The sequence below is a fragment of the Schistosoma mansoni genome, chromosome 1, assembly GCF_000237925.1.
Source record: "Schistosoma mansoni strain Puerto Rico chromosome 1, complete genome".
NCBI classification, from domain to species: domain Eukaryota; kingdom Metazoa; phylum Platyhelminthes; class Trematoda; order Strigeidida; family Schistosomatidae; genus Schistosoma; species Schistosoma mansoni.
Window position 1 is genome coordinate 59513467 of NC_031495.1, and position 26700 is coordinate 59540166.

The following is a 26700-nucleotide window of genomic DNA, read 5'->3' on the forward strand; positions in this document are numbered from 1 at the left end:
ATGACCTCAGTTATTCAACCGTCAACACAATCCTCATCTTTATTATCGTTATCATTTGAACCACATGCCCCAAACAAGACAGTTCTATCATTATTGTCACCACAACAAATACACCGTTCAAAGTATACTCGGCATGTTATTAATTGTAACCATTTATGCTACAAATCTTCAGCCGATGGAAATTTATTGGATAATATGACACATCCACATGTAGTTAGTCATCATTTATCTTGTAAACCAGAAGCTACTCCGACTAATATTCCAAAGGCATTACTTTTATCTCCACCACTACCGATACGTCGTAGACCCGGCGATTCACTAACATCACATCGTTATTCAAAAGGTCCAACTAATCGATCATTATCTTCGGATCATTGTGAACGCAGTAAGTTACTTGAAACATAACAAATATTTATCAACAGGGGCAAAACGTTTTTCTCTATTTATAAATACGATTTCATACTTAAATTTGTAATGAGATGATGGTTATTTAACTTTTAGCTGACAAAAACTACTTATTATAGATTATATATGTATAAATAGTATTTCTAATATTTTCCCCTACCCAAAGATGGAGACAATATAAAGTCTAACATTCAAAGTTACCCCGCTTCACATTATCAGGAGGAGGTGGGAATAAGAAATCAGATTAATAATGGTATAAAAATGATGGTACCAAGAATAGTAAAAGATAGAGGGGACAAGGTATAGTAACATTTAGAATATGAAAATCGAAAAAAATAACTGGTCTGTTTGACCCTAACCGATTTTATGCCAAGTAAATTAAGGTCATTTTAAGCTTCGTTTCAGTTACTTTGAACATCCTTGTTAGGTAGCTTGTACTTTTATGTACGGTTTGAACCGAACAGAGAAGAGACCGTTGCCATCGCGAATAGAATTGAAGTAAAACAACCTAGCACACTGTCGTAGGAACTGACTAGGTCAAAGCAATAAGTACTTCACTTATCTTCAGCGATTGACATTTATAACTTCAGTAACTGATTTTCAAATGAAAATTTCATTTGAAACAACTGTAATATGATTCGGAACTTTATGTGAAGTGTAACATGATGCTGTGATTTTTATAATTCAATAACAATAATCATATCTTGAAATTAAAGGATGACCTTGACCTGATCTATAATAATGTAGTATGTAACTCTTAACGTAGACGAATTTAGTGAGTTTTACTTAAATTATTAATTTTTTTTCTTATTCTAACATAACGAAATTTGTAACGACATGTAAATTCTTAATGGTTATGAAATTGTTCTAATACAAGAATTGGTGTAAAGTGAAATTCACCGGACTATTATACTGTTATTTCACTTCGATTGGGACTCATTTACTGAAATGTATTTCACCTCACTATAAAGTTATAAAATTAACAGAACACCATTAAACTACAACTGCGAATTATATCTCTAATACTTGAAAATGTTCAAAATAATGAAAATTTAACGGATGCTACTAATATGTAGAGGGAGAGGATCATATATTTTTGTTTTCAGCAAAGCAACAATTTTCAAAATACCAAATGGCATTAAACACTTTTTTGACATTTTCTAATAAAAATCTACTTCGTACTGGTTGCTGTCGATGTTTTTTTTATCCTGATGAATTTTCTTCCAATTCTCTCCGTAAGTAAAAGTGACAAATAAATGTGTACCTCTTGTGTGTTTTGTGTGTGTATGAAAGAAAAAATAAAGTGAAAGAAAATCACCCGATATTAAAAAATTTGGCTCAGTGCCAAAAATTTCCCTTTTATTGTTGTTTTCGCTATGTCGTTAGACTTCATCTCCTAAATTAATGGACCAATCAACTGTGACATAAATGCTCTTTATTCATTGGCTGATCTTGACCACTAGAAATTTTGTTTTGTTTCCATCTATCAATAAAGTAAGGAAACTATCAAGTATTGCAAAAAAAAATAGATAGATCAGCTGATGTAATATTTAGTATATTCGTTTTGTTTTCTCTGCCTTCAAAAGGGTTAATGGCATTCATTTGACTATTTTTAAGGATTGATCTTTTTAACATAGTATGATTAATGAATTGAATGAAGACGTTTAAAATAATCTGAAATATTTTTAATGCCTCAAGTGACAATGTATTAATCTCTCTGTGTCTCTGTAAGTTCAAAGTATCATTGAATAAGAACATGAGTAAGTTAGGCTTAAATCTAATAAAGTGATTTACTCTTCGAAAAAATTTTTAGAAATCACTCAACACTTTCTTGAAACACTTAAAACTATCAGTAATAAGCCGAATACATAAATACTTAATCTCAATTAAAAATTAATATTACCTAATATGCTTGAAATGTTGACTGCTGTGTTATTAACACCTGGTAGATTTCAGCTGAATTGTTTGTGGAACTTAAAAAACTATATGACTGTTTGGTTTAATGTTAGATTTATTTATGATGATTCTGACTAAATTTCATTTGTAATAGTCTTTGTGGAGCACTTGTTACTAGAGTTAATGCCTGCAATTTAATCACTAAAAGGCCACAAATCCATCTACCGGTTTACTTTTTTGATCTAATACCTTCAGTGATCTCGCATGTAAAGTTATGGACATGTTGAGTAAGTAAACCTATTTAGGTTGGGAACATTTATCAACTGAAGCACTTGAATGATGTAATATTCACACTATGACAGCGTGTATATATCCACGTAAGTTTCAAACGCTATATAATTCCTTATTAATAAAGTCCTGATACATCCCTTTGGTTAGTCTGAGTTCTTTTTATACATTTATTATCTCTTAAGAGATTCGATAACATGAATTGTTGCACTGTTGTGCATCTCTTTTTCACTAACGTGCGTTTGAACATCGGAAACTTAACATATTTCAAATCATACACTTTCCGTCATTGTTTAAACAAGAAACTTTGTTAAAATTATGTTCATCGATCACATTAGTTTCGAACCAATGGCCCACTTCTTTTTATGGATGTAGTGATTCGTGTCTAGCCAGTAGGCACTTTATGTAGTAGAGGAGCATGCAGAGTAGTGTGACTGAAGGGGCTGGAAAAGAGAAGAACAAAACGAAGGGTGAGTCGAAGACCCAGCAAGCCCACACAATGCGTTTGCATTTATTAACGAAAGGAATAGAAAACAATCAGTAATAATACAAATCTCTGATCGAAGAAATCGGGACTTCCACTGCAGGGCCATGCATAGAAGACAGATGACAGACTCATTCAAAGTGAGGACCGGAGTCAGGCAAGGCTACTCACTCCTTACCTTTCTCTTTCTTCTGGTGATTGACTGGATTATGAATACCTCAACATCTGAGGGGAAGCACGAAATACAATGGATATGTTGGATGCAACTATACGATTTGGACTTCGCAGATGATCTGGCTCTTCTATTCCATACACACCGACAAATGCAGGTGTAGACAACTAGTGTAGCAGCAGCAGCCTCTGCGTCGATCGGCCTCAACATACACAAGGGAAAAGGCAAGATCCTCAAATTCTACACAGAGAACACCGACGCAATCACACTTGATGGAGAAGCTCTGGAAGAGGTGGGAAGTTTCACATATTCGTTAGCATTACCGATGAACGTGGAGGATCTGATGCAAATGTAAAGGCGAGGATTGGCAAAACAATGGCTGCATTCATACAATTGAAGAACATATTGAGCTCGAAACAACTGTCAACCAATATCAAAGTGAGGATCTTCAATACGAATTTCAAGACAGTTCTACTGCGCAGAGATGAAACTTTGAGAACTACTACAACCATCATCAAAGAAGAACATGTATTTATAAACAATTGTCTATGCAAGATACTCAATGTCCATTGACAGGATACCATCAGCGACAGTCTACTGTGGGAGAGAACAAACCAACTTCGAGCTGAAGAGGATGTTAGGAATAGACGTTGGAAGTGGATTGGACACATATTGAGGAAATCATCAAATTGCATCATGAGGCAAGCGCTAACTTAGAATCGTGAAGGGGAACGAAAAAGAGGAAGACCAAAAAACACATTGCGTCGATAATCGTAGCAGACTTCAAAAAGATGAATAGCAGCGGGAAACAGATGGAAAGGATTGTCCAGAACAGAATTCGATGGGGGATGCTGGTGAGCAATCTTTGCTCCTCCACGAGAGGTAACGGGCGTAGGTAAAAACAAGTAAGTAGATCAAGATAGCCTTGAAATCGAAACTAGAAGTAGATAATTGTACCCGCTACATATACTGAATTTTGTTGCTAAGTAAATTTTAACATATTTTCGTCTCTGTTTTGTTGTTGCCTTTTGATTTTATCTCTATTAAGCCTCTAGTTTCATCAAAACAATAAAAATTGCCCTGATATTTTGGTCATTGTAATAAATCCCATTTAACAATAATTTTAAGAAGCTAGGTTAATAGGCAATTTTTTCCTGTTTTTCTCCCTTCTAATTTGATCGAAATGTGACAGTTTAAACTAAACTAAATAACTAGCTCAACTTGGCATGGAGCCAAATCTCACGTATCTAAAAGATACATAATTTCTTCCTTTAACTGACTGCCTATTGCTTTTTGTATGGTTGTTGCTGTTGTTGTTAATGTATTTGTCATATGTTATCTATCTAGCTTCTATTCGCTTTTTGCTCATAGTCCACCTATTAATAAATTGTATGTACTGTTTAAAAACAGACATATAAATCAAACGTGTATACATTGTGAGATTAATGCTTATATGGGAGAAATATACATGTGTGTATGTATGTAAGTGTCATACACTTGTCTGGGATTCGTTCAGAATGATTACAGAAAGTCACTGTAGCATGAATTATTACATAGGCCATAATTATCATCTTTGGTTACATATCTTAAATAGTTGTATTGTTATTCTTTAGTTACCACTATGAGAGATAGTTTCTATTTAATAATGTGAACATAATAATGACAGAGTAATTGATTGAGTTATTTTCGAAATTTTTATGACATACTCAGTAATTATACGTATAGAAATTATGATCTCTTCTTCTTCTGCATATTTATTTACTGTATATAGAATTTTTTAATAACTTTATGGTGTAAACGGGATAGATACAAATATCCTCCAAATTCTACCATACAACCAAAATACTGTAATAAAGAATTATAATCGGATAGGTATAATATCACTAGTTCAAGAGTTGTAATTAGCGTAAATGTTATTATTCAATAGATCTACATGTATGTTATTCCCATTATGATAAATAATAATTAATGGGCTATTGAGACTTATTTTCGCATTCGTCCATTCATAACGTACCCGAAATAAATTTAAAATGTGGATTATGCATTCAGTTATTGGAAAAGTCTGTGAAACTATAATTTATGGACGACCTTTGAGCGACGCTAAAGTGACCTTGAGAATGTCCACCTACTAAGACTAAATGAGGATTATAGACCAGCGTTAAGAAGTATAGTTATGATTTACAGCTGGACATTAGGGTTAGGAATTATGTTTAGGGTTTTTCATCATGAACTGACATCAGCTAAAATACCAAGACGCTATTTAGCCAAATGGTTGAATAAATTTCGCACCAAAATCCAAAACCTTTTATCCTAAATCTGATTGATTCGTCCACAAATTATAGTCTCGCCAAAATGTCTCAAATACAATTTAGCACTAGAGAGTTAAATTGAATCCTTCTGTACATAATGTATACAACTAGTTTTAGCCATTTCATTATAAACAGAATGAAATTAAATTTGACTGAAGACTACTAGTAAGTATTGTAAATAGACTACTTCAATAACCTTAGTTAGTAGTTTCGATTACTTAATTCTAGAGAAACAATAGAATGTGTAAGAAAAAGGTAAGTTGTGCTAAGATGATCCTCTTATAATACAGATTTGGATAAATTATCCATGCACAGATTTCTAATTATACTCAATGAACTCATAGATGTTGTGTGTTAACGTAATGGATACCGTGTAGACCCCTTAGATGCTCAATCCATGAATAATTGATTTTTTACCATGTATCTGTACACCGAAAAATTTACAACCCTCGTGAACTTAACAAAAACGATAATATTAACATAAGGAAGAAAATTTTCAATGGTATATGTCCCAAATTGTGTCTGAAACTATTCTTACAAAAGTAATTTCATCTCTGCCTTACATTATACAACCAAAGCATCTTTTAAATGAAATCCGTAACTCTTTCTGAACTCTATGAACCTAAGCATTACAGGTAGATTTCAATGATAAACTTATCTTCCTCAGTTGTCTATATTGACATCCATTTAATCTTGATATGAATCTAATCAGCCTAATCACTAGAATGTATAGCGAGATTGATGAGTCCGGTTGTGATCCACAAGATTACCGCTATCGGTGGTTGTAAACGTTGAGTGGAATGGTCACAATGGTTCATGTGCATTCACTCTTTGTCTTCTGCTATATTTTGAACTTCAGTGTCCTTTCATAAATACCTTTTTTTCCTTTTGATTTTTTGAACCATATTCCGAAGGTCCTGGGTTCGGGTCCCGTGTGCGGGGTCGTGGGTGCTCACTGTTGAGGAGTCCCATATAAGGACGAAATGGCCATCCAGTGCTTCCAGGTTCTCAGTGGTTGTCTAGCTTAAATCGACTAATGAATTCAATTATTAAAATTTTTTTCTATTCCATTTTTAAAATTTTTCCATTCCGTTTCGTCCAGCTAAATGATTAGTTTTAAATTAGTAATAATTAGTTATTTATTTCTTAAAATTGATATAAGATGTAAGTACTTGTTGACAGAGCACCTTTTCTCTTCTTTATGGACATTAAGAATGTACGAAGTACAAACTCTATCGTTTCTCACGTCACGAACAAGGATAGCGTATTCTTAAGTACATTGTGTCTGGTAGCGTTCCAGTCACTTGAAGTGTTAAAGAGCACCATCAGAACTTATGAAAGGGCGAAGTACTGCCATTATACAGTACTCGATTCTCATTTCCATAAGGATCAGAAGCCGTATATTAAATTTGTACGTTGGAGAGATGGTCGTAGAACAGCTAGCGGATCCTCACAGCCGATTAGATGAGGTAGGTAATTTGAATAGTGTTGTTATATTGCTCATGAAGAACTGCAATGAACACACAATGTCCGGTCTTCATCTATTGTAAGTTTTCTGGAGGTTACTGGACTGTTGTTCGTGAGAATGTGCATCACAATCATGAATGAAATTCCCTGAGGTACGACAGCGATTCTCGAATGCGCAGGCTAACGGACGCAGAAATTGAAACAGTGTGACCTTTTCCCATTTTGAGGATAGCAACATTCAATATTGTGCACTTCGTTTACCAATCTTATGAGAAGCGCCTGAATCCCCAAAATGTTTTTAACATGCACCACAAAGTGTTCTCGCAGGCCAACCTTCATGGCAAGCAATGTGCTTATTTATATTGTAAACGTTAGGTGATTACGCCTAATTGAAAGCTCACAATATGTCACCTTGTGGGTTTCGTGAGTAAGAAGTTGATGAAGAAAATTGTCTTCAGTACTTTTTCTTCGCAACTGCTGATCAAACAAATTCGAAAACTCGTTTTCTTGATGTCATTGGTTTAGACGGAACCTACAAAACCAATAACAGAAATTTATTTTTGTATTAAATAGGTGCATCGGATATGAATTTAATGGCAATACCTGTTTGTATAGTTTTTTATAAGTCGTGAAACATCTGCTTTGCTGTCACAGTTTCTTCCATTCTCCAGGCGCCCAACTAACAATCGAGAGTTGGTTGGTATTATCACAAATGATTCGCCTGCGATTGCCAATAAAATATTTCACTCATGAAATGGTCAACTTGACGGACCGGATTTACTCCTGTTTGTAAAGCGTGATCGATAGTCGAACTCACGCACACCAGCACATTAACTCCCTTTGACCTAGTACGACTATACCTTGCTTATTCATCAATCACTACACTTACAAAGAGAATGAGTGAAAGTGGCCTGTATAATTCTTAAGTCGGATAGAGAGCCTTTATTTATTCAGTTTGTTGACTCATTTTTCCTATTCTCTAGTTACTGTTCGTTATGTTATTTATGTCGTTATTTTTCCCTGTTTAATAGACTGTATCAATTGTTTATTTTGTACAGTGTTGATTTGCGTTCTAGAAACAGACAAAGTTTATCAGGCCAAAAAGCATACTTGTTGTGACTTTGGCTAAGCTAAGACTCTGTGTTGGACAGTCTGGGGAATAGTCTAGAGATTGGTTTGTAGGAAATTACTTCCTACACTTGTTTTCACTTGATTTTCAGCTGACAACGTGAGTTTGTGAGAGAAAAATATCGTCTCTAAGATGTAAGAATTCTCTCTGGAACCATCTGAATTATTAATTCAATCTGTCATGATTGTTAACTTTCCTCAACGAAAAGTTGAAATCTAATTTATTCGATTAGAATTCCCATTCATCAAACAATTTAACATGACGGTTAATATTAGTATTAATAATAGTTTAAGTTATCCGATTTTAAGTATTCAGTACTGAATTTTGATCAGTCTTTATTGGCCTATATACATCTTGTGTGGATATATTCGATATAGCTATTTGTCATTAGTTATTTAGAATAGATGGACTGTAGGATGTTGTATAATCCAAGACGCGCTTTTAGGCCTATTTAAGATTCGTCATTCCGATTTATCAATACCCCAGCGCTGATATTCACGTACCCGTTAAAAGGCTTAGGGGTTATACAAACTCCGTAGTCTGGTGGATAGTGTATTGTTGTTTGAATCAAAAAGTAATGGGTTCGAGACTCAGTGTGAATATCAACACGAATGCAGGTACATTTACCTAGCGGGCCCCAAATAGGAAGAAATGTACATCCTAGATTCCACTGTTAGCTTTAATCCATCTATTCTAAGTAACTTGACTGTTTACAACTTTTTAAGATCAGCATAATATTTAAATATACGTTGACTAACTAAATTTTAATGTTGTCACCTTCATTGGCCAAATCTTTTGACCTTTACTAACTGTAAGTTGTAATTTTTACCATCACTTTCATTGTAATCACCATACCGATTATTGTGCTACCATCAGTTATCTTGAAATGTTAACACTTACTTGGGGAATTGGAAATATTTATCATTTTTCCTAATTCAATGCAATAAAGATTTTCCACATCACTTTTTTTTCGTCATTCTTTTAGACAGATTTTAAAAACTTCGCATTTTTGTCTATAGTTAACTAATTCCTTTCTTTTTATGGTTTGTATCATATGATTTGGCTCAAATTCACTGTTTTATAATGTCTGGTTTTATCTTTTCTGAACTATATGATAAACGAATTATCTAGATAAAATGAAATTCGTTTGTTTCAATTCGTTATTTCACTGGCAAGTGATTAGATTAATTGGAAAGTAATTTTTTCTACTAAACTGATTGGTAGGCTTCGTTTCACTGAAAACGATTATTTTCAAGGTTGTTTTCCCTATGAACCACGAAAATAGAAGAACGGTTTGCTGGGTTATAGAAAAAACTAATTAATGATGATGGTCAAAAATGCACGTTCATTGTATCTAAATAGTTTCTTACTGTATTCGTGAGTCATTTAAAGTTGAAATATTTCAGTACAGATGTACGTATTATGGAATTTAAGAGGTTTATTTGCTTTATACTTTACATCACGGACTGACTGTAGTTAGACCCCCAGTGGGATAATGGTTGCGGATTGCTGAGAAGTCTTTTAATAGAACTAAACATTTGTTTGGTACTTCCTGATCTTTAATAGCTGTCTAACTAAGACTAATCCATGATACTAACTACAAAGCCCAGTAATCTCCATAAATAATCGCTAATGCTAACTTATTTATTCATTACTAAAAGGAATGTGGTTATTTCTAAATTCTCTTTGGTATTTGTCTACTCGATAATGCCTCGTAAATTTTCGCGCGAAATTACAAGCTCATTGCCAGAAAGCTTATGCGTTATATGAGCTAGATGAAACTTGACAATATTTACTTTTTAAAATGATTAAAATTGACAAAAATATCTTGTGTAAAACCAAACAGTGAATATGACTCGGTGTTTCAACAAAATTACAAGAAATACCCTCTCTTGATAGAGACTGTATGGTACAGTATTTGACGTTATTCAATGCATTGTTAAGCGTGTTTGTATAGTTAGATAATATTCTTCTTACTTAATCCTAAGTTGTTATAGTCACTTTTTCATATGATGGATTGGTATAATTAATTTTCCTAGAGTTGTAGTTTCCATCAGTGATATTGTCTGTGACTGTGCATGCGAATAAGAATAATTTATTTTTCTGTTGAAGTGTACATTTATTTTTAAGTCATCCTGCCATGTATTGCCAAAAATTATTAGGGCTCGTTACAGTCTCTTGTTAATCAACTCATATAAATCATTACACTGAAGCCCGCCTAAAATTTCTACCAGACTATCTCATCTTGTCCTATTTCAACAGCTTAATTATTTTTGCCATGTTCTTGGATTGTTTGAATACTAGTTGACTTTGGTTTACCGTACCTATAAGTAGTTTATTTGTCTACAAAAGTTTCAGGATCACCGTTGGATGTCACTTCTAGAACTTCATCTGATATACCACAAAATATAAGAACTGATAAATACAGTGGGATGTGACCTAATCGTTTAAATGATGTTTAAGCCTATTTAGGATTTTGGGCTTAGTTTTTGAATAATAATCAGTTTGAGATTGTAGTATGTTCTCTCGAAGGCTCTCTTTAGTCTATCTCAAAACTATGCTATGTAATTTTCCTCTAAATGGTGAAGTATTATACTTTATTTTCTTTGAGACAGAATTCAGGAGTTTTGATGTTAGCTGAGTTTTACACCAATTTAAGAACTTTATCGGATAGCTGTTTGATATCAGTTTCTTGGTCAGAAGTTTGTTTCTTCTTTGAACGCATCAGAATTAATACATTAATTCACTTTCCTGTGTAACCATTTCATGATCTCATTTCTTGCGTTACACGTCTGAAATAAAGTTCATTCTAACATCTTTGTATCGATTTCTATACTGTTGACGATTGTCGTAGAAACAGTAATCTGGTTTATACTAAACGAGAATTAGAATAGACTTATCGGTACCCAATACAACTTATCTGGGTCGCCATCGCGACCGATAAATACGAATGAATTTTGAGTTTTATTGTATGGTATTTTGGGGATACAGTTGTCTATATGGCTTTTACTTTCTTCTCCGTCTAGTTGTGTGTTACCCATGTGTTCCAACCATGCATGGTAGCTGGTTTGGACCACAGAACTTACGCTATCCTTCTATGTTTCACATTTATCATCCTGACGTCCTTTGAATTTCATCGGTCTATTAAGAGAATTATTCAGGACCACACCGAAAGATATCATGTTCTAAAATAATCAATATAAATTAAGCGGATTATGTACGTGTAGTAGTGAGAAATTGAATGACTGTCATGTGTATTAGTTCACTAACTTTTGTTTTTCTATTGCATTTGTTTAAATTCTGATCATATCTGAAATTACTTTTTTTTCCCAAAAAATAGATCATTCAACTTTAAATGATGAATACTACCAAACGAAAACTTCTTTTCAATCATTAAATTCAACTACAAATAAATTAATCAAATCTCAATCACCTCCAACAAAATTGAAAAAGTCTTCACATTTTACATTATTAACTAAAACCAATGAATTTGATTCAGATGATTTATTATGTACTGAAAATGATACAAATCATCATCATCAGCATCATCATCACCATGTTATTAATCAATTAAATAAAGAAGAATTTTCACGTCTTCCTGTTGGTTTTCGATGGAATTATATTTTTGTAAAATTATCCAATTGGTTTCAACGTATACATACAATAAATTATTCAAGAACATCATCAGATCATGTATCATCTTCTATACCAATACAGCATAATAAATCTGATTCTATTTCAAATTCTTATCGTTATCAAATAAGAAAATATGAACCGACTAGATCACGAAGTCAACCAGCTGAAAAATTTGGCAAAATTAAATCTAACTTACATAATAATGATCAATTTTTTGGTGATTCTAAAACAAAAGTACAATTATCAAGTGAAATTAATAAATCCAATCGAAATATGTCATCGTAAGTTTATTTATTTATTTTTCTTTTGTACAGTAGTTTATCACAATTAAGTGTAAACATAATTTATATTCAACTGTTGTTCTTGATATTATTCAAATATTTTTTTATTCAGAAGGGGGTTTTGTGGAGATTTGAGTAATTTTTTTAGTTGAGATCATGATTAACATCCTAGATGCGTACTGCTGAGGAGTCCCACGATCGGACGAAACGGCTGTCCAGTGCTTCCAGGTTTTCCATAGTGCTCTAGCTTCAATTGACTCATGATCTCAACTAAAAAATATTTTTATTCAATTTGATAATCATTAACTGTTTAACTAAGCCAGATATTAGAAACTTGAGCTGATATTCTTACGATTATTGTAACAAGTGGTTAAAGACGTTGAATAGAATGACTTAGAATCGGTCGTAATGAAACAAATGCATTTTCTCTTTCCCTTGAAATATTTATATCTTTTACTTCGTAAATTTGTTCTTCCTTCTAGAATTATATCGTCTCTGTCTACTTTTTCCTATTGTTATTATTATCCTTACTACTACTACTTCTACTACTGTCACGACTTCCACCACTCCGATTATTGTCTTTATAATTTCAACTTACCGTACTGATGTGGTATGGTAAACTAAACAGATCAATAGATGTAATTTTTAAGTTGATAATTGTAGAGATTTAATCGTTTGAAAAAGCATATAAATTAAGATATTTTTCTTAACAAACCAAAATTTTAGTACTTGAGATCATGAGTCAATTAAAGCTAGACCACCATGGAAAACCTGGATGCACTGGACGGCCATTCCGCCCTGTTGCGAGACTACTCAGCAGTGCACATCCACGATCCCGACTCGCGAGGACCTATCAGCTTCGTGCCCGAGCGCTCAACTTCTAGACCAATGAGTCGGTATCCAACGGTGTTGATGTCTAACTTCAACTAATCCACGAAATTGAGCGACACATCCCCCATTGTCTTCAGTGAGTTACTATCTCACAACAGACCCGGTCGAACTCCATTGGTCACTGCTTCTCACTAGAACTTCAGGAAATACCTCTTGAAGCCAGTCACTAGTGAGCATATGTTGATTAACTGATATGTCTTGAAGGTTGAACGCTTTATTCGGATCCTAAGCTAGTTCGATAACCCCAGGGCTAGCACTACTCAGCGACTTGAACACCAGTAAGAAGACACGAGTATGAGAGAAACACTTTACTGCAAGGTTCAATCTTGTTACAGAAAATCATAGGTATTTATAGATGTTAGCCAATCCATTAACGACATATTATGATACCGACCAATAGTATCACGCCACGTTGGAACTCTAGAATGTCCCATCGTATTCTGATTGGCTGGGGCTCTTTATGAGCTTCTGGAGGCTCTGTTGGAGTTCTCTGGAAGCCGGCTCAACACCTCCCCCGAATAAGATTTCTTTCTAGGGTCAACTTGTAGTTTGACAACTGGGTTGCGACGTCGTCCCATTATTCTCGTCGCCTTCCTTGTCCACGGCTTCTTTTCAGTGTTCTTGGGCATTGGTGCATCTAAGATTAAATCTAACGGAAAAATCGGCCGGTTACTTCGATTCTGCATCGTTCTTTTGTCTTTAAGGATTTGATTTGTGTGTCGTATACATGTCCCAAAAGTTCCTCGAACTCTGTACAGAACTCTTCCCAATTTTTGTACAACTTCTCCCATCGGTTCTTCCCGATGTAAGATTTAATGTAAACTTTGTCGCCGACATTGAAGTTCCGGATAATTGGATTGCGACTGCGCTCATCAACTAATTTGGATGGCAACATGGCATTGAAGACGGTTCGAACACGCCTTCCGAACATGACTTCCGCAGGAGACTTGCCGTCCGGAACATTCGGATTCGGAGTTGATCTGTAGGATGTTAGAAATTTCGTGATCACCTGTCCAGTCGGCCCTTCGCCTCCCCCCTTCAGTAATGCTCGTTTAAAGGTGTCCACAAAGCGTTCTGCTTGTCCGTTAGATTGTGGATGATAGGGTGGAGAACGAAGATGAGTTATTCTGTTTGCTTTACAGAAATGCTTAAACGATTCTGCGGCGAATTGCGAGCCGTTATCTGTTACTAAGGTCTCTGGTACTCCGAAACAGCTAAACAGGGTAGACAGCTTGTGGATTGTTTCTGAGGTTGTACAATTTAGCATGGTATATACTTCCGGCCATTTGGTAAATGCATCCACGATAATTAGAAACAGTTTTCCTTGGATTGGACCAGCAAAATCTGCATGAATTCTATCCCAGGGTCCTGCAGGCGTAGGCCAGTGCTGAGGTTCGCATTTCACAGGATTTTTAGCGGCTTGAATGCATGATGGACAGTTATGGCATTTATTCTCGATATCTTTGTCCATTGACGGCCAATAAACATAACTACGAGCCAACGATTTCATTTTATTTATTCCAGGATAGCCACTGTGAAACTGCTTGAGAACCTTGTGACGTAATAACTTCGGAATAACAATTCGATCACCGAACATAATACACGAGTCAACAACCATTAGTGAGTCCCGTCGACGAAAATATTGCAAGAGTTCTCCGTCAAGGCGATTGCTTGGCCATTTGGTCGAGAGATAGCATTTGACTGTGCTCAGTATCTTATCACTTTCAGTGATCTTCTTGATAGTTTCAATGGTTACTGGGAGTCCAGTGATTGCGTCATCCAATACACGATGAACTTCTTCCTCGGCTTTTATATTTGCTACAAGAGTCTCCTCTGGGGTTTTTGATTGGGAGCCTATTAATCTTGACAATGCGTCGGCTTGTCCGAAGGCAGTAGTAGACTGATACTTTATCTTGAAGTCGTACCCCAGAAGTGTGGTTGTCCATCGTTGTAGTCGGTTAGCTGTGTGGACCGGAATACCTTTCTTTGACCCAAAAACTGCAAGTAGTGGTTTATGGTCTGTTATTAGAGTAAAATGTCGGCAAAATATCATCTTATGGAACTTTTTCACTGCAAAGATAATTGATAGGGCTTCTTTTTCAATCTGACTATAGTTCCTTTCGGTCGTTGTCAAAGATCTGGCAGCGTGTGAGATAGCTTTTTCAGACCCATCAGGAAAAATGTGAGAGATAACTGCACCCACACCATAGTTAGAAGCATCTGAAGCGACGACTATCGGTAGCGAAGGATCATAGTGTGTCAATAAGAGATTGGAAGTCAGGAGTTGCTTGATTTTCTCGAAAGACGCTTGGCAGTCTGCAGACCAATTCCATCTCGTACTCTTTTGTAGTAGGTTGTTTACTGGAGCACGTAGACGATGGAGATCGGGGAGGAAGGTACCATAATGGCTGACCAATCCCAAGAATGATCGTAGGGTGGCAATGTCCCTGGGTCTAGGCATTGTTTTCACTGCTTCAATGTTCTCTGGATCTGGTCGTCTTCCGTCTTTATCTATTATGAACCCAAGGTACCGTACTTTCTGCATATAGAAGTCAAACTTTTCCACTCGGAGGCGAAAACCATAATCGGCTATGCGTTCTAGTACCTGGTCCAGTTTCTTCTGCAGGTCCATTTTATCTACCGCCATAATTATGATGTCGTCTAAGTAAGCTGCTGCCCCTGGAATACCTTGTAACATGGTATCCATAATTTGCTGAAAAATAGAAGGCGCTGTCTTCACCCCAAAAGGTAGTCGGTTATACCAGAACAGACCTTTGTGTGTGTTGATCGTTAAAAGATCTTTACTTTCATCAGATACCAGAATTTGTAGATATGCGTCTGATAAGTCCAATTTCGCAAAATATCTGCCACCGTTCAGCTTAGCGAAAAGATCTTCCGGTAAGGGCAACGGATACTGACGGGACTCTAGAGCTTCATTTAATCCTGTGGAGTAGTCTGCACATAGACGGACACTTCCATTCGACCTCTTAACCACCACTATCGGTGCAGCCCAGTTCAAGAAGTTCACAGGCTCGATAACACCCATTTGCTGAAGTCGTTGTAACTCCTGTTCAACTATTGGAAGAGCAGCATAGGGCACAGGTCTTTTAGGTCGAAAAATGGGAGTAGCTGCAGGCTTTAGAGTTAGCACTGCTTTAGCCTTCGTGCATTCGCCTAATCCTTCTTTAAATACGTCTTGGTGTTTTTGTAGCATGGCATTTTTCTGACTCCACCCTGAGGTGTTGTAAGTTGTGATTCGTTTGCAGATACTGTTAATAGAGTGGTCTGCTAGGTTAAGCGTTTCTATAAGATCTAGCCCCATTAAATCGAGTGCTGGCTTCTTTGTAAGATATACTGTTGCACTTGTTGTTACCGCACCTTTAGACACAATGCAAGGTATTTCTCCAACAATATTTAACTTTCCACCTGATGCACTGTGTGCTATTTGTGTAGTTCGATGCACCGTGGGTCGCCCAATCTTCTTCCAAGTTTCTGGGCTTATTAAAGTAATATCAGAAGCCGTATCAAGCTGAAGTCGAGTGCGGTGTTTATTAATATTCAAGGTTACGTACCTTCTCTGGCGGCAACTTCGAGCTTTGTTATGTGATACCAAAATTCTTTTCGTTAATGCCCCAGACCTGTATTTCTTGAAGTAAGGTTTTGAAAAATGTCGTTTATAGTTTCTTTTTCTGCAGCTGGTTTCTATATGGCCCTTTTGATGACACTTACTGCAACAATGTTCTTTAAACGGGCAAAACCTCTTATAGTGCCAGCCTCCACATGCCCAGCATGGAGATGATGGTTTGTCGCCGTTATTACGATAATTAGGTGTGCTGGAACCTTGCAAGGATTTTCTCTTGACTGCATTGACATTATGGAAACAGTTACCGTTTTCTACCGTTGAGGTATCATGCTTCAAGTTCACTAACCTTTGGCACTCGGTAGTTACTTCCTGTAGGGTCATGTTAGGGCAGTGTTCAAGTTTACTTAGGATTCTGGTCCGGATATCAGCATCATCAGGTGAACGCAGGCTGCAGATAAATACTAAACATTTAAACTGGTCCTCAGACATGGACGACAATTTGAACCTCTCACATTCACGGTTCACAATTCCTGCATGTTTCACCCAATCATCTCCAGGTTCTTTCGTTAACTTTAAGCACTGATAACGGATATTAAATAGAGATGATTGTTCTCCGAAGATTTGGGACAGGGTTTTGACTGTTTCATCAAAACTCAAATCTCGTGGGTTCTTCGGAAGAATGAAGTTGCTGTAGCGTTCATGTTCCACAGTCCCAAGTTTCCTCAGAAGTATTCTGACTTTCGAAGCGTCATCCAGGTTGCGAAGATCAATATAAAACAAATCTTCGTACTTCTTAAACCACGACTCAAAAGTTATACCTGCTACACCATCAAAATTAAATTCATGTATGGCGTTAATGACTGAATCAGTATGTGATACTTGTGATTCACTAGAAGCAGGGTTTCTCTCGGACAGGCAGAATTTCTGCATCAGGGTTTCCATGATTCTAATTTGGGACTCTTCAAACCTCTTTTCTTGACGCATCATATAGGCTTCTAATTGCTCCAGAGAAATGTTCATTGTCATTTTCCCGTCGCCACTGATATGTCTTGAAGGTTGAACGCTTTATTCGGATCCTAAGCTAGTTCGATAACCCCAGGGCTAGCACTACTCAGCCTAGTTCGATAACCCCAGGGCACGAGTATGAGAGAAACACTTTACTGAAGAAGACACGAGTATGAGAGAAACACTTTACTGCAAGGTTCAATCTTGTTACAGAAAATCATAGGTATTTATAGATGTTAGCCAATCCATTAACGACATATTATGATACCGACCAATAGTATCACGCCACGTTGGAACTCTAGAATGTCCCATCGTATTCTGATTGGCTGGGGCTCTTTATGAGCTTCTGGAGGCTCTGTTGGAGTTCTCTGGAAGCCGACTCAACATTAACATCAGAAGTTTTTGTGGATATCATAGTAATTTTAATAGTTGAGATCATGGTGGTCTAGCTTCAATTGACTCATGATCTCAATGTTGAAATTACTATAATATCCACAAAAATCCCTTCTGATATTAATCGACCGACATTTAATTGAAGACTCATTACAAATAGTGTAAAACTGGACAAATATTTTGGTTTAATTCTAAAACTTTTTAGCATCACATAGCCACAAGATTGAACTGATATTCATATCGAAAAGTGATTGGCTCTATCACAATTATTATTATTACCGTTATTATTATTATTATTATTTAAGTGGATGATGACAGTTGAACGGAATCCTAAATGATTCAAGTGTTAATGAAATGAGGTTAATATACATGTTTTTCACATCATAATAGAAGTAGACTAGCAAATAAAACAGTAGTGTAATGGTTGGCTCTGTGGTAGTTAACTACCTATCACTGAATGAAAAGTTCCAAGTCTGATCCACACCTACATATTTTTGGTCAACTGGATAATATTGCAAAACCTTCATACAAATTTTTTTTAGCTCAAATCTAACTTCATAAATGTATACTTAGTAAGTTATTTAAATAATTATTCACCAAAATCATAAGCAGTACAAGTTAATGTACTCAACTTAAATTCACAATGTTTATATGGCAACTAGTGATTTTGCTTCTTAGTTCAAGTGGTAATAAGTAGATTAAGGTTTGAATCTACATATTGTTATTTATTATTATTATTATTCAAACACATAAATATTGGTACAAAGAAGCACCAGATAAATACGCGCCTCACAAATCTCATTTCATTCGTGCGAGGACTGTGATACTGCCAGGGTGCCCAAACTGAAGCAGGTGGTTTTCTTAGGGGGCCACACCCGTAGCCTTCGACCTAAAGGTCTGATCCACAAGGTACTGGAGCATCGTAAGGAGATGAAGTCCCATGGTAGCCGGTGACCAACGATTGATTCATACGCCATTTGTTCCCTCAGGATACTGGAGCCCATGTGCACCATTGGTTTGGAATCAGGGTTTTCCAACTCCCCTAGGTAGACCCTCCGTGTCCACCAACCCGGTTGAAGCGCCGGACATTCGCTTTTCGTCCTCTCAATTTCGGATACAACACCCCCGTCATGGGAAGGCAGTGAGAAGGACTTCCCTGACAGAGGCTATATACGCGTGGCCATGTGAGAGCATTTCGAGAGAGAAGGTAGGTCCTCCCCACTCTCGGCCGTACCAGGGCATTTGTGTATACATATAATTACAACTTAATACTTATTATAAACTGTTTATTTTTATTTTTTTTGAAGTATTTCTAAAATTCGGATTAAACGTCAATGGTTTAATTGTTCAAATCAATACTTTATAAATGTAGTTTATTTCTTATATATTTGTTTTTTATTATTCAGATCAGATTTTCAATATATAAACAATTCCAAAAAAGGAAATTCATCATTCTCGTCATCTTCATTAATATCTAATGAGAAACCAGTTGAAAATTTATTAGATTATTATCATACTACTCAATCTCCTATAGTTTACAATAATAATTCTAGCACTACCAAATGCACAAATAATAATTCATGCTCTTGTTCAATAATGTCTTTCAATGATTTAACATACACTTCTTCAAAATATAATGATATAGATTGTTTTTGTACTCAAAGTTGTCCAATAAACTCACATCAATTAAACGAATTAAATCTTGATAATCAAATATCACTTAAGTCATGTGTATCTGATTGTTGTTGTTGTTTTTGTCAAAGATACCTCAATTATTGTGATCATAATCGTTTAGTTCCATTTTCTTCTAATAACCAATATGAACAAGATGATCAAATTGTACAATCATCACATTATCATGGTCTAAAACAACAGTATTACTACCATTATTATTCTTGTCAACATCATCATCATCATCATTATTATCATCATCATCATCATCACCACCGTCGACAGCAACATCATCATCATTTAAGTCATGATTTCAATCAATGTCATATAAAGTTCACGACTAATCAGCATACAACAAATACACATTGTACAAATTATCCAATACAAAACAAAGCTGTAAGAAATTTTCATTTGAATTTAGAAAACCAATACGCTACTATTGGTCAACTAGATCAAATGAGATCAGATTGTAAGAAAATATCTCCATCGAATAATAAAAAATTGGATTGTTCATCACCTGTTATCACTTTACAGTGTTTAAATTTGACAGAAAAACAATCAAATAGATTAGATGATAATATTGTCAATGTAACAAGTGTGAATAATAATGATAATTCAATAGACAATGAACATTCAATGAATACAAGGAATATCTCATCACTTTTCATAGATTATCATCAACCTCATAATGAAACGCTTGTACAAAATCATGAACATGAAGTTGTTGAGCATATGAATGAAGGTGACAATGTTGTAAAATGTATAAACTCAGAAATTACATTTTCGAATCTAGCTAATGATAAATCTTCTGAAGAAAAAGTACAGTCTATGAATATTTCAAAAACTGATACTACTATTGATACTTTTGCTCATCAAAAGTTTGTAACAGATTTGATACTTTTAAAACGTGTAAGTCATCTATAAATGATAATTGAATATATTTACTATCTAAGATTTAATTGGTAGTTTTTGTGGAGATTGTAGAAATTTAATGGTTGAATCCATGAATCGATCAAAGCTAAACCACCATGGAAAACCTGGAAGCACTGGATAACCGCTTGCGTGATCGTGGATGTGCACTGCTGAGGAGTCCCGTACTGGGACGAAATGGCCGTCCAGTTCTTCCAGGTTTTTCACGGTGGTCTAGCTTTAATCGACTCATGAATTGAACTATCAAGATTTGACAATTTTCTATATGTTTGGGTAGCATTGAAATACAAGGACAGGCTTGATAGAATCTGGGAATGACCTTGACAAGCTATCGACACATTCAGACAATCAGAATACAGCGAATGAATTAGGGTTTTATAATGCCATGATTGGGATTCAGATTTGTTATTTAAGTCTATGAGAATAATTATTTGGGGTTATGACTAAAATATGCACCAATCAAATTACACTTGACGGAGAAGCTTTGGAGGATGTGGAAACCTTTACATATCTGGGCAGCATCATTGATGAACACGGTGGATCAGATGCAGATGTGAGGGCGCGGATCGGCAAAGCAAGAGCAACATATTTACAACTGAAGAACATCTGGAACTCAAAACAATTGTCAATCATCACCAAGATCAGAATTTTCAATACAAATGTCAAGACAGTTGTACTGTATGGGGCGGAGACGTGGAGAACTACGAAAGCCATTATCCAGAAGATACAAGTGTTTATTAACAGTTGTCTACGCAAGATACTTCGGATCCGTTGGCCAGACACTATCAGCAACAAGTTACTGTGGGAGACAACAAACCAGATTCCAGCGGAGGAAGAAATCAGGAAGAAGTTCTGGAAGTGGATTGGGCATGCTTTGAGGAAATCACCCAATCGCGTCACAAGACAAGCCCTCACATGGAATCCTGAAGGCCGAAGGAGAAGAGGAAGACCAAAGAACACATTACTCCGAGAAATAGAGACAGACATGAGAAGAATGAACAAGAACTGGATAGAACTAGAAAAGAAGGCCCAGGACAGAGTGGGTTGGAGAAAGCTGGTGGGCGGCCTATGCTCTATCGGGAGTAACCGGCGTAAGTAAGTATGACTAAAATATGTAGTTCAGGTATTAGAGTTAGAATTAGGATCCGCACTTCGAAATTGACGGTTTAGGTTTTAATAATTATTATTAGGTTTGCCAAACCCAAAACTTTACATCCTAATTGTTCTTTTAAAAATATGTTCCGATACTTTTTTGAGTGAATTTTTTCAGAATGGAATTAACCGGGAGAAATTCCTTTGTTATGTCATTTACTTCACAATTCGTAAACGGCATTTCCAATTTATGTATGATGCGCCGTGACGTTGAAACCATTTGTACATTTACTACCGCCACGCTTTTATAGTTCAACTTTATGTCCTATGGCCCATCAAATAGCACGTGACAAAACTGCCAGTCAGAATGTCGATTTCCATGACCTTGTCCCTGTGCTACACCAATGGTGTGTCAAGCAGCACTAGCAGCCTTAATTTAACTCTAAATCCTCATTGGTCCTCTGTATAGCAACTTCTCCCCTATCCCAGCCCGTTCAGTCCAGAACACAAATATCAGCCTCCACTGTGTGAATCGTATATTCCAGACATACTTGATTTATACGCAAGTAGACCAGACCGTATCACACCATGAAATGAAAGGTAATAATTATGTAAGATCAAATCAAAAAGGGGATGTGAGTATGAGATACTGTAATTTATTAATTGGGATTAGGTTAAGAAGGATAAATCGTATAACAGTAACCAATAAGTCAAATGAAAGCTTATAATAAGAAGAATATGAATATACATATAATTCAATTACTTAGTAATTATCTAATGAGGATCTATGTAATAATAATTTACAAATAATTCGTAGAGGTTACCATTCATTTATTCTTCATTCAGATATAACAAGCTCAGCTAATGTTGGTTGCTGTTGGTGTTTTTGGAGATTATAGTAGAGAAAAGACTTGAATAAAAGTATTCCAAATTTTTTTATTCATTAATCTGCAATGTAAATTTCAGTTTGATTATATTGAAAACGATGCTAATTAACTAAGAAATCATAAAAATGATGATTTCATTTTGTCTTATTTAAGAACTTACACTAATGTAGATATGTACTGGGTTGTTGTTTTTTTATTTAAAGATATGTAAGACTATTTCAAATTAATTAGCTTAATAAAGTGTTTTCTCTCTTTAACCATTTTTCAATACTTGTTGAATAATCCAAGGAGCACGTTTCGTCTCATTTGGGGCTCGTCAACTGGATATACCTGCATGCTTGTGTACCCGAAGCTGACGAGTCCCAAATGGGACGAAACGCGCGTCCTGGATTACAATGCTAGCCATTATCCATCTTTGATTATAATGCTTGTGAATTAAGGCTATACCGAGGGAATACTCACAGTATGCACACATGGCCAATAAGAGACTGATCAATTGCAGTCCTAAACATCAATGGTAAGAGTCAACCAAACAATATTAAGTGGATTTATTACCACTTTGTGCAATAAGAACCTTTGTGATTTGTCAAGTTTCATATATCTTATTTAAATCGTCAACTGTCAGACTGAATTTGGTTTGTAGTTTTGTATCTGTCTATTGATATCGATGAATTTGCTTTATTCTAGATGAGTTTATCTCAATGGAGTTTTTTAATTGAAATATGAATGTTACGTAAAAATTTAATTGAGTCAACAAAGCGAAGAATGCTGGAGTTTCATTTATTTTTAAATTACTTTGCTATATTTCAAGAAGTTTGCACACATTTTCTGTTGTTCATATTTTAAGTACATGAATCAAATTAATTATTCCGTTTCTCTAGATATCCATATTGTACTGTTTACTTATCAAAACGTTTTATACTACTAATGAGTAGTGCGATAAATAACATAAAATGTTTTCTTATTAAAGATTGGTTGGTATTGGGGTCCATTGACAGTGGAGGAAGCTGAATTACTATTAAAAAACTGTTCAGATGGAACTTTCCTTGTACGTGATAGTAGTCATGATTCATATATTTTAAGTGTCAGTTTTCGCTCTGGCGGTCAAATTTACCATACAAGGATTGAACATCTGGCTGGTAAGTTATTTTAACAGTACAAATCGGTGCAATAAAAATAGTTGTTAAATACTTTACATATTCTATCGACTGCTCAGATTAATATCTTATTTTATAACACCTTCAACTACACTTCAGTTTGTATGTATTCAAATATATCAAGCCCTTTAATTGACTTATTTAATAAACGATGTCACCCGGTCAGTAACAATTTATCAATATATTTACGTTGTTGCTATCATGTTTGTATGATCATGTATGAGTGATCACGCATTACAGCCCACACGTATATACGTTTTGCTAGATTAAGTGTTAGTTAGTCAAATGGCTCGATGACTAATTCGCTTTCTAATATATTTGTACATCTTAAATCCCATTCTTTTATCAATTCGCCCTCATTTTCATCTTCATTTTATGTGTATTCGCTTCATGTATTTGATGGTCTTGTTATCTATGCTGTATGATAATAGAATTTAGTCATCTCTTTGTATTGTCTTTTTAAATTCATACACCGCTGGTAGTTATTTAATAATGGTTGTGAGAACGAATGATATATTAAGTAAAGGAATTATCTCGAATATTTAATCAATTTAATCAAGCGAACTTTATGTATATATTCTTCCTGTTCCATATTATATGATGTTAAACGCGCTCGTAGTTCTGGAATCAAAACACAAGATTTGTCTACGATATGGTACTGTTATTAATGATACTGTGCATTTTAGCAAGTGCTAATTCGTAAGCTGTTGAAGGTGTTTACACACATCAAGGCACGACTCGAGAAGAAGTGCTTTTTGTGATATTTATATAGGAATTATTTACAAAAAACATTTGATCGACTAAGTAACAGTTAGTAGCTCTGTCAATTCGTCAACTAACAAATTGAAACGAGATATATACCACCACATATATGCACTGTTACAAACAACTAAATGGTTAATGAAGACAAACGATTAAGAATGTTCATTAAGTACATTTACAACAGTAAATTTATCAAATATCGCATTTTCGTGGAAATACTTAACAAAACCATACATTAAAAGGGATCTATTATCAAGCGCCCGAAAATGATTAAGGGTGATATAAGCTACTAAATATTAATAAGTAGTATAATTTGATACGAAAAAATAAAAAAACAGTAGATATTAAAAGAGCATAGTATAAACAGCTAAACTGCAATTACGGTCTTACTTGATTTTCAAGTGTTGTCAATAACTAAAAACAGGAATGTAAACTAAAAGAGAAGTACAATGTATTTGATATTGGTTCTGTCTAGATTACTAATGGAGAACCTTACACTTCAGAAAATTTATGTTCAACACAAATAGCAAGTCATATATGTTGTCTTTAAAGGCACGGCTCATTAAAAATTTGAAAGAATGTCATTAAATGATATGGTTTGAAATATTAACACTACAATTCCCATGACAAAACCTTTCTTGTGGTAATGTTTAATGTATACAAACAAGCGATTAGTCAGTCTTTTTCCGTAGTGGTTAGTATTGATCGAATTTTAATTAACCTATCAGTTGTTGTATAAGGTCATTAAATTGAGTATCTTTTGCTGCTTTGCTGAAGAAGTGTACTTCGAGTCTCTGAAGTTTCATTGCAGTATCAGGTAACTTTTGAAAATTCGGATAATAACGTATAAACCTAGGTGTTCAATATTCTGTTAATGTTTATTCACCAATCAACACTAATATAAATGTTAATGATGAAATTTTTCATTTTACTGAGATTCTAATTTCACAGTTTACATCACAGAATGGTTTCAAGTAGGCAGTCATTGAGATTTAGGAAGCAATGGAAATCTGTCTCATCTTAATATGGGATTGCTCGGTAGTGCACATCCACGACCCTGTCATAATGGGCGAAGCCAGAACCTTCAATCTCTTAATATCTAAACTACCGAGTCATTGTCATTTCACGTTACTGCACTTTCAATACATCCTAGTTTCCAATGCTTGTCTAGCTAGGATTAGTCTATGATGTAAACTGAAAATTTAACAATCTTCACAAACTTCCTATCTAAAATATTTTTTCAATATTCATTTTATTACAATAGTTATCTTTGGTTATTTATTCATTTATAATTACAGGTAAATTTAGTTTGGCTCTATTAAATGATTTAAATAACAATGTTTCATCAAGTGTAGCTGAATGTATTGAACGTGTAATGGTTGATTCTTTTCAAGATCGTATGCATTTTTTACCAACTCTTGATGATTCTTCACCATCTATTAATATTAATACCAATGTACAGTTTATTAACAATGATCAACATCAATCTGACCAACATCGACAACTTCAACAATTTAATAATAACAATAATAATAATAATACATCACAACCATTTGAATCCACACGCCGTTCTACCTCTACTACACATATTAAAGCTTCTTTAATTCATCCATTATCACGTTTTTTAATTGTTCCATCATTAGTACATTTATGTCGTTTTGAATTACTAATACATGTTCGACATGATCATATTGATTTATTACCATTACCATCGAATATATTACGTTATTTAAAAGAAAGTCAATATTATGCGGAATTTATTCCAGCTTATTTAGAATTATTAACCAATATGAATAGTAGTAATGATAAAGTTTAATCATAATATGATCAATTTACAATCAGCATTTCTAGCATTACATTCCAATATATAACTAAGAATTTGTTGTTATTCATTCAATATCTATACAGAAGAACTATCAAAGATTATCATGACAATAGATAGTCTACACAAATTCTTTTTCTTAAATATAAAAACATCATTGTGTTGTGGTGATGGTGCTGGTGTTGTTCGTTTACTTCTATTTGTTTATTTGTTTCACATCTATTTTTTATTGATCGCAGTCGGGTTTTTTTTATGTAACTGTTGATGTTGTGTTACTATGATTATAATCATTGAAAATTTACCAGTGGATATCACAAACTATACTATTACTACTACTACTTAATAATTAACAGTAGTTCCTTTTTATGACAAATGGTTTGTTTGGTGAATATTTAGATATACGAATACATAATTGATTCAATTATAGTTCTATCTTTTTT

At 34.8% G+C, this 26700-nt stretch overlaps 1 protein-coding gene across 1 annotated transcript; it reads left to right on the top strand.

Moving 5' to 3' along the window:
• Window positions 1–26456, top strand: Smp_194390 (putative suppressor of cytokine signaling; the record flags this gene model as incomplete). The annotated part of the gene is made up of 6 exons (XM_018795044.1): window positions 1–385; window positions 11491–12067; window positions 19346–19778; window positions 19944–20519; window positions 23490–23658; window positions 25737–26456. 6 exons carry the CDS (start codon window positions 1–3, stop codon window positions 26252–26254), a joined length of 2658 nt encoding a protein of 885 aa, XP_018649395.1. The 3' UTR covers window positions 26255–26456.
• Window positions 26457–26700: the final 244 nt, after the last annotated feature.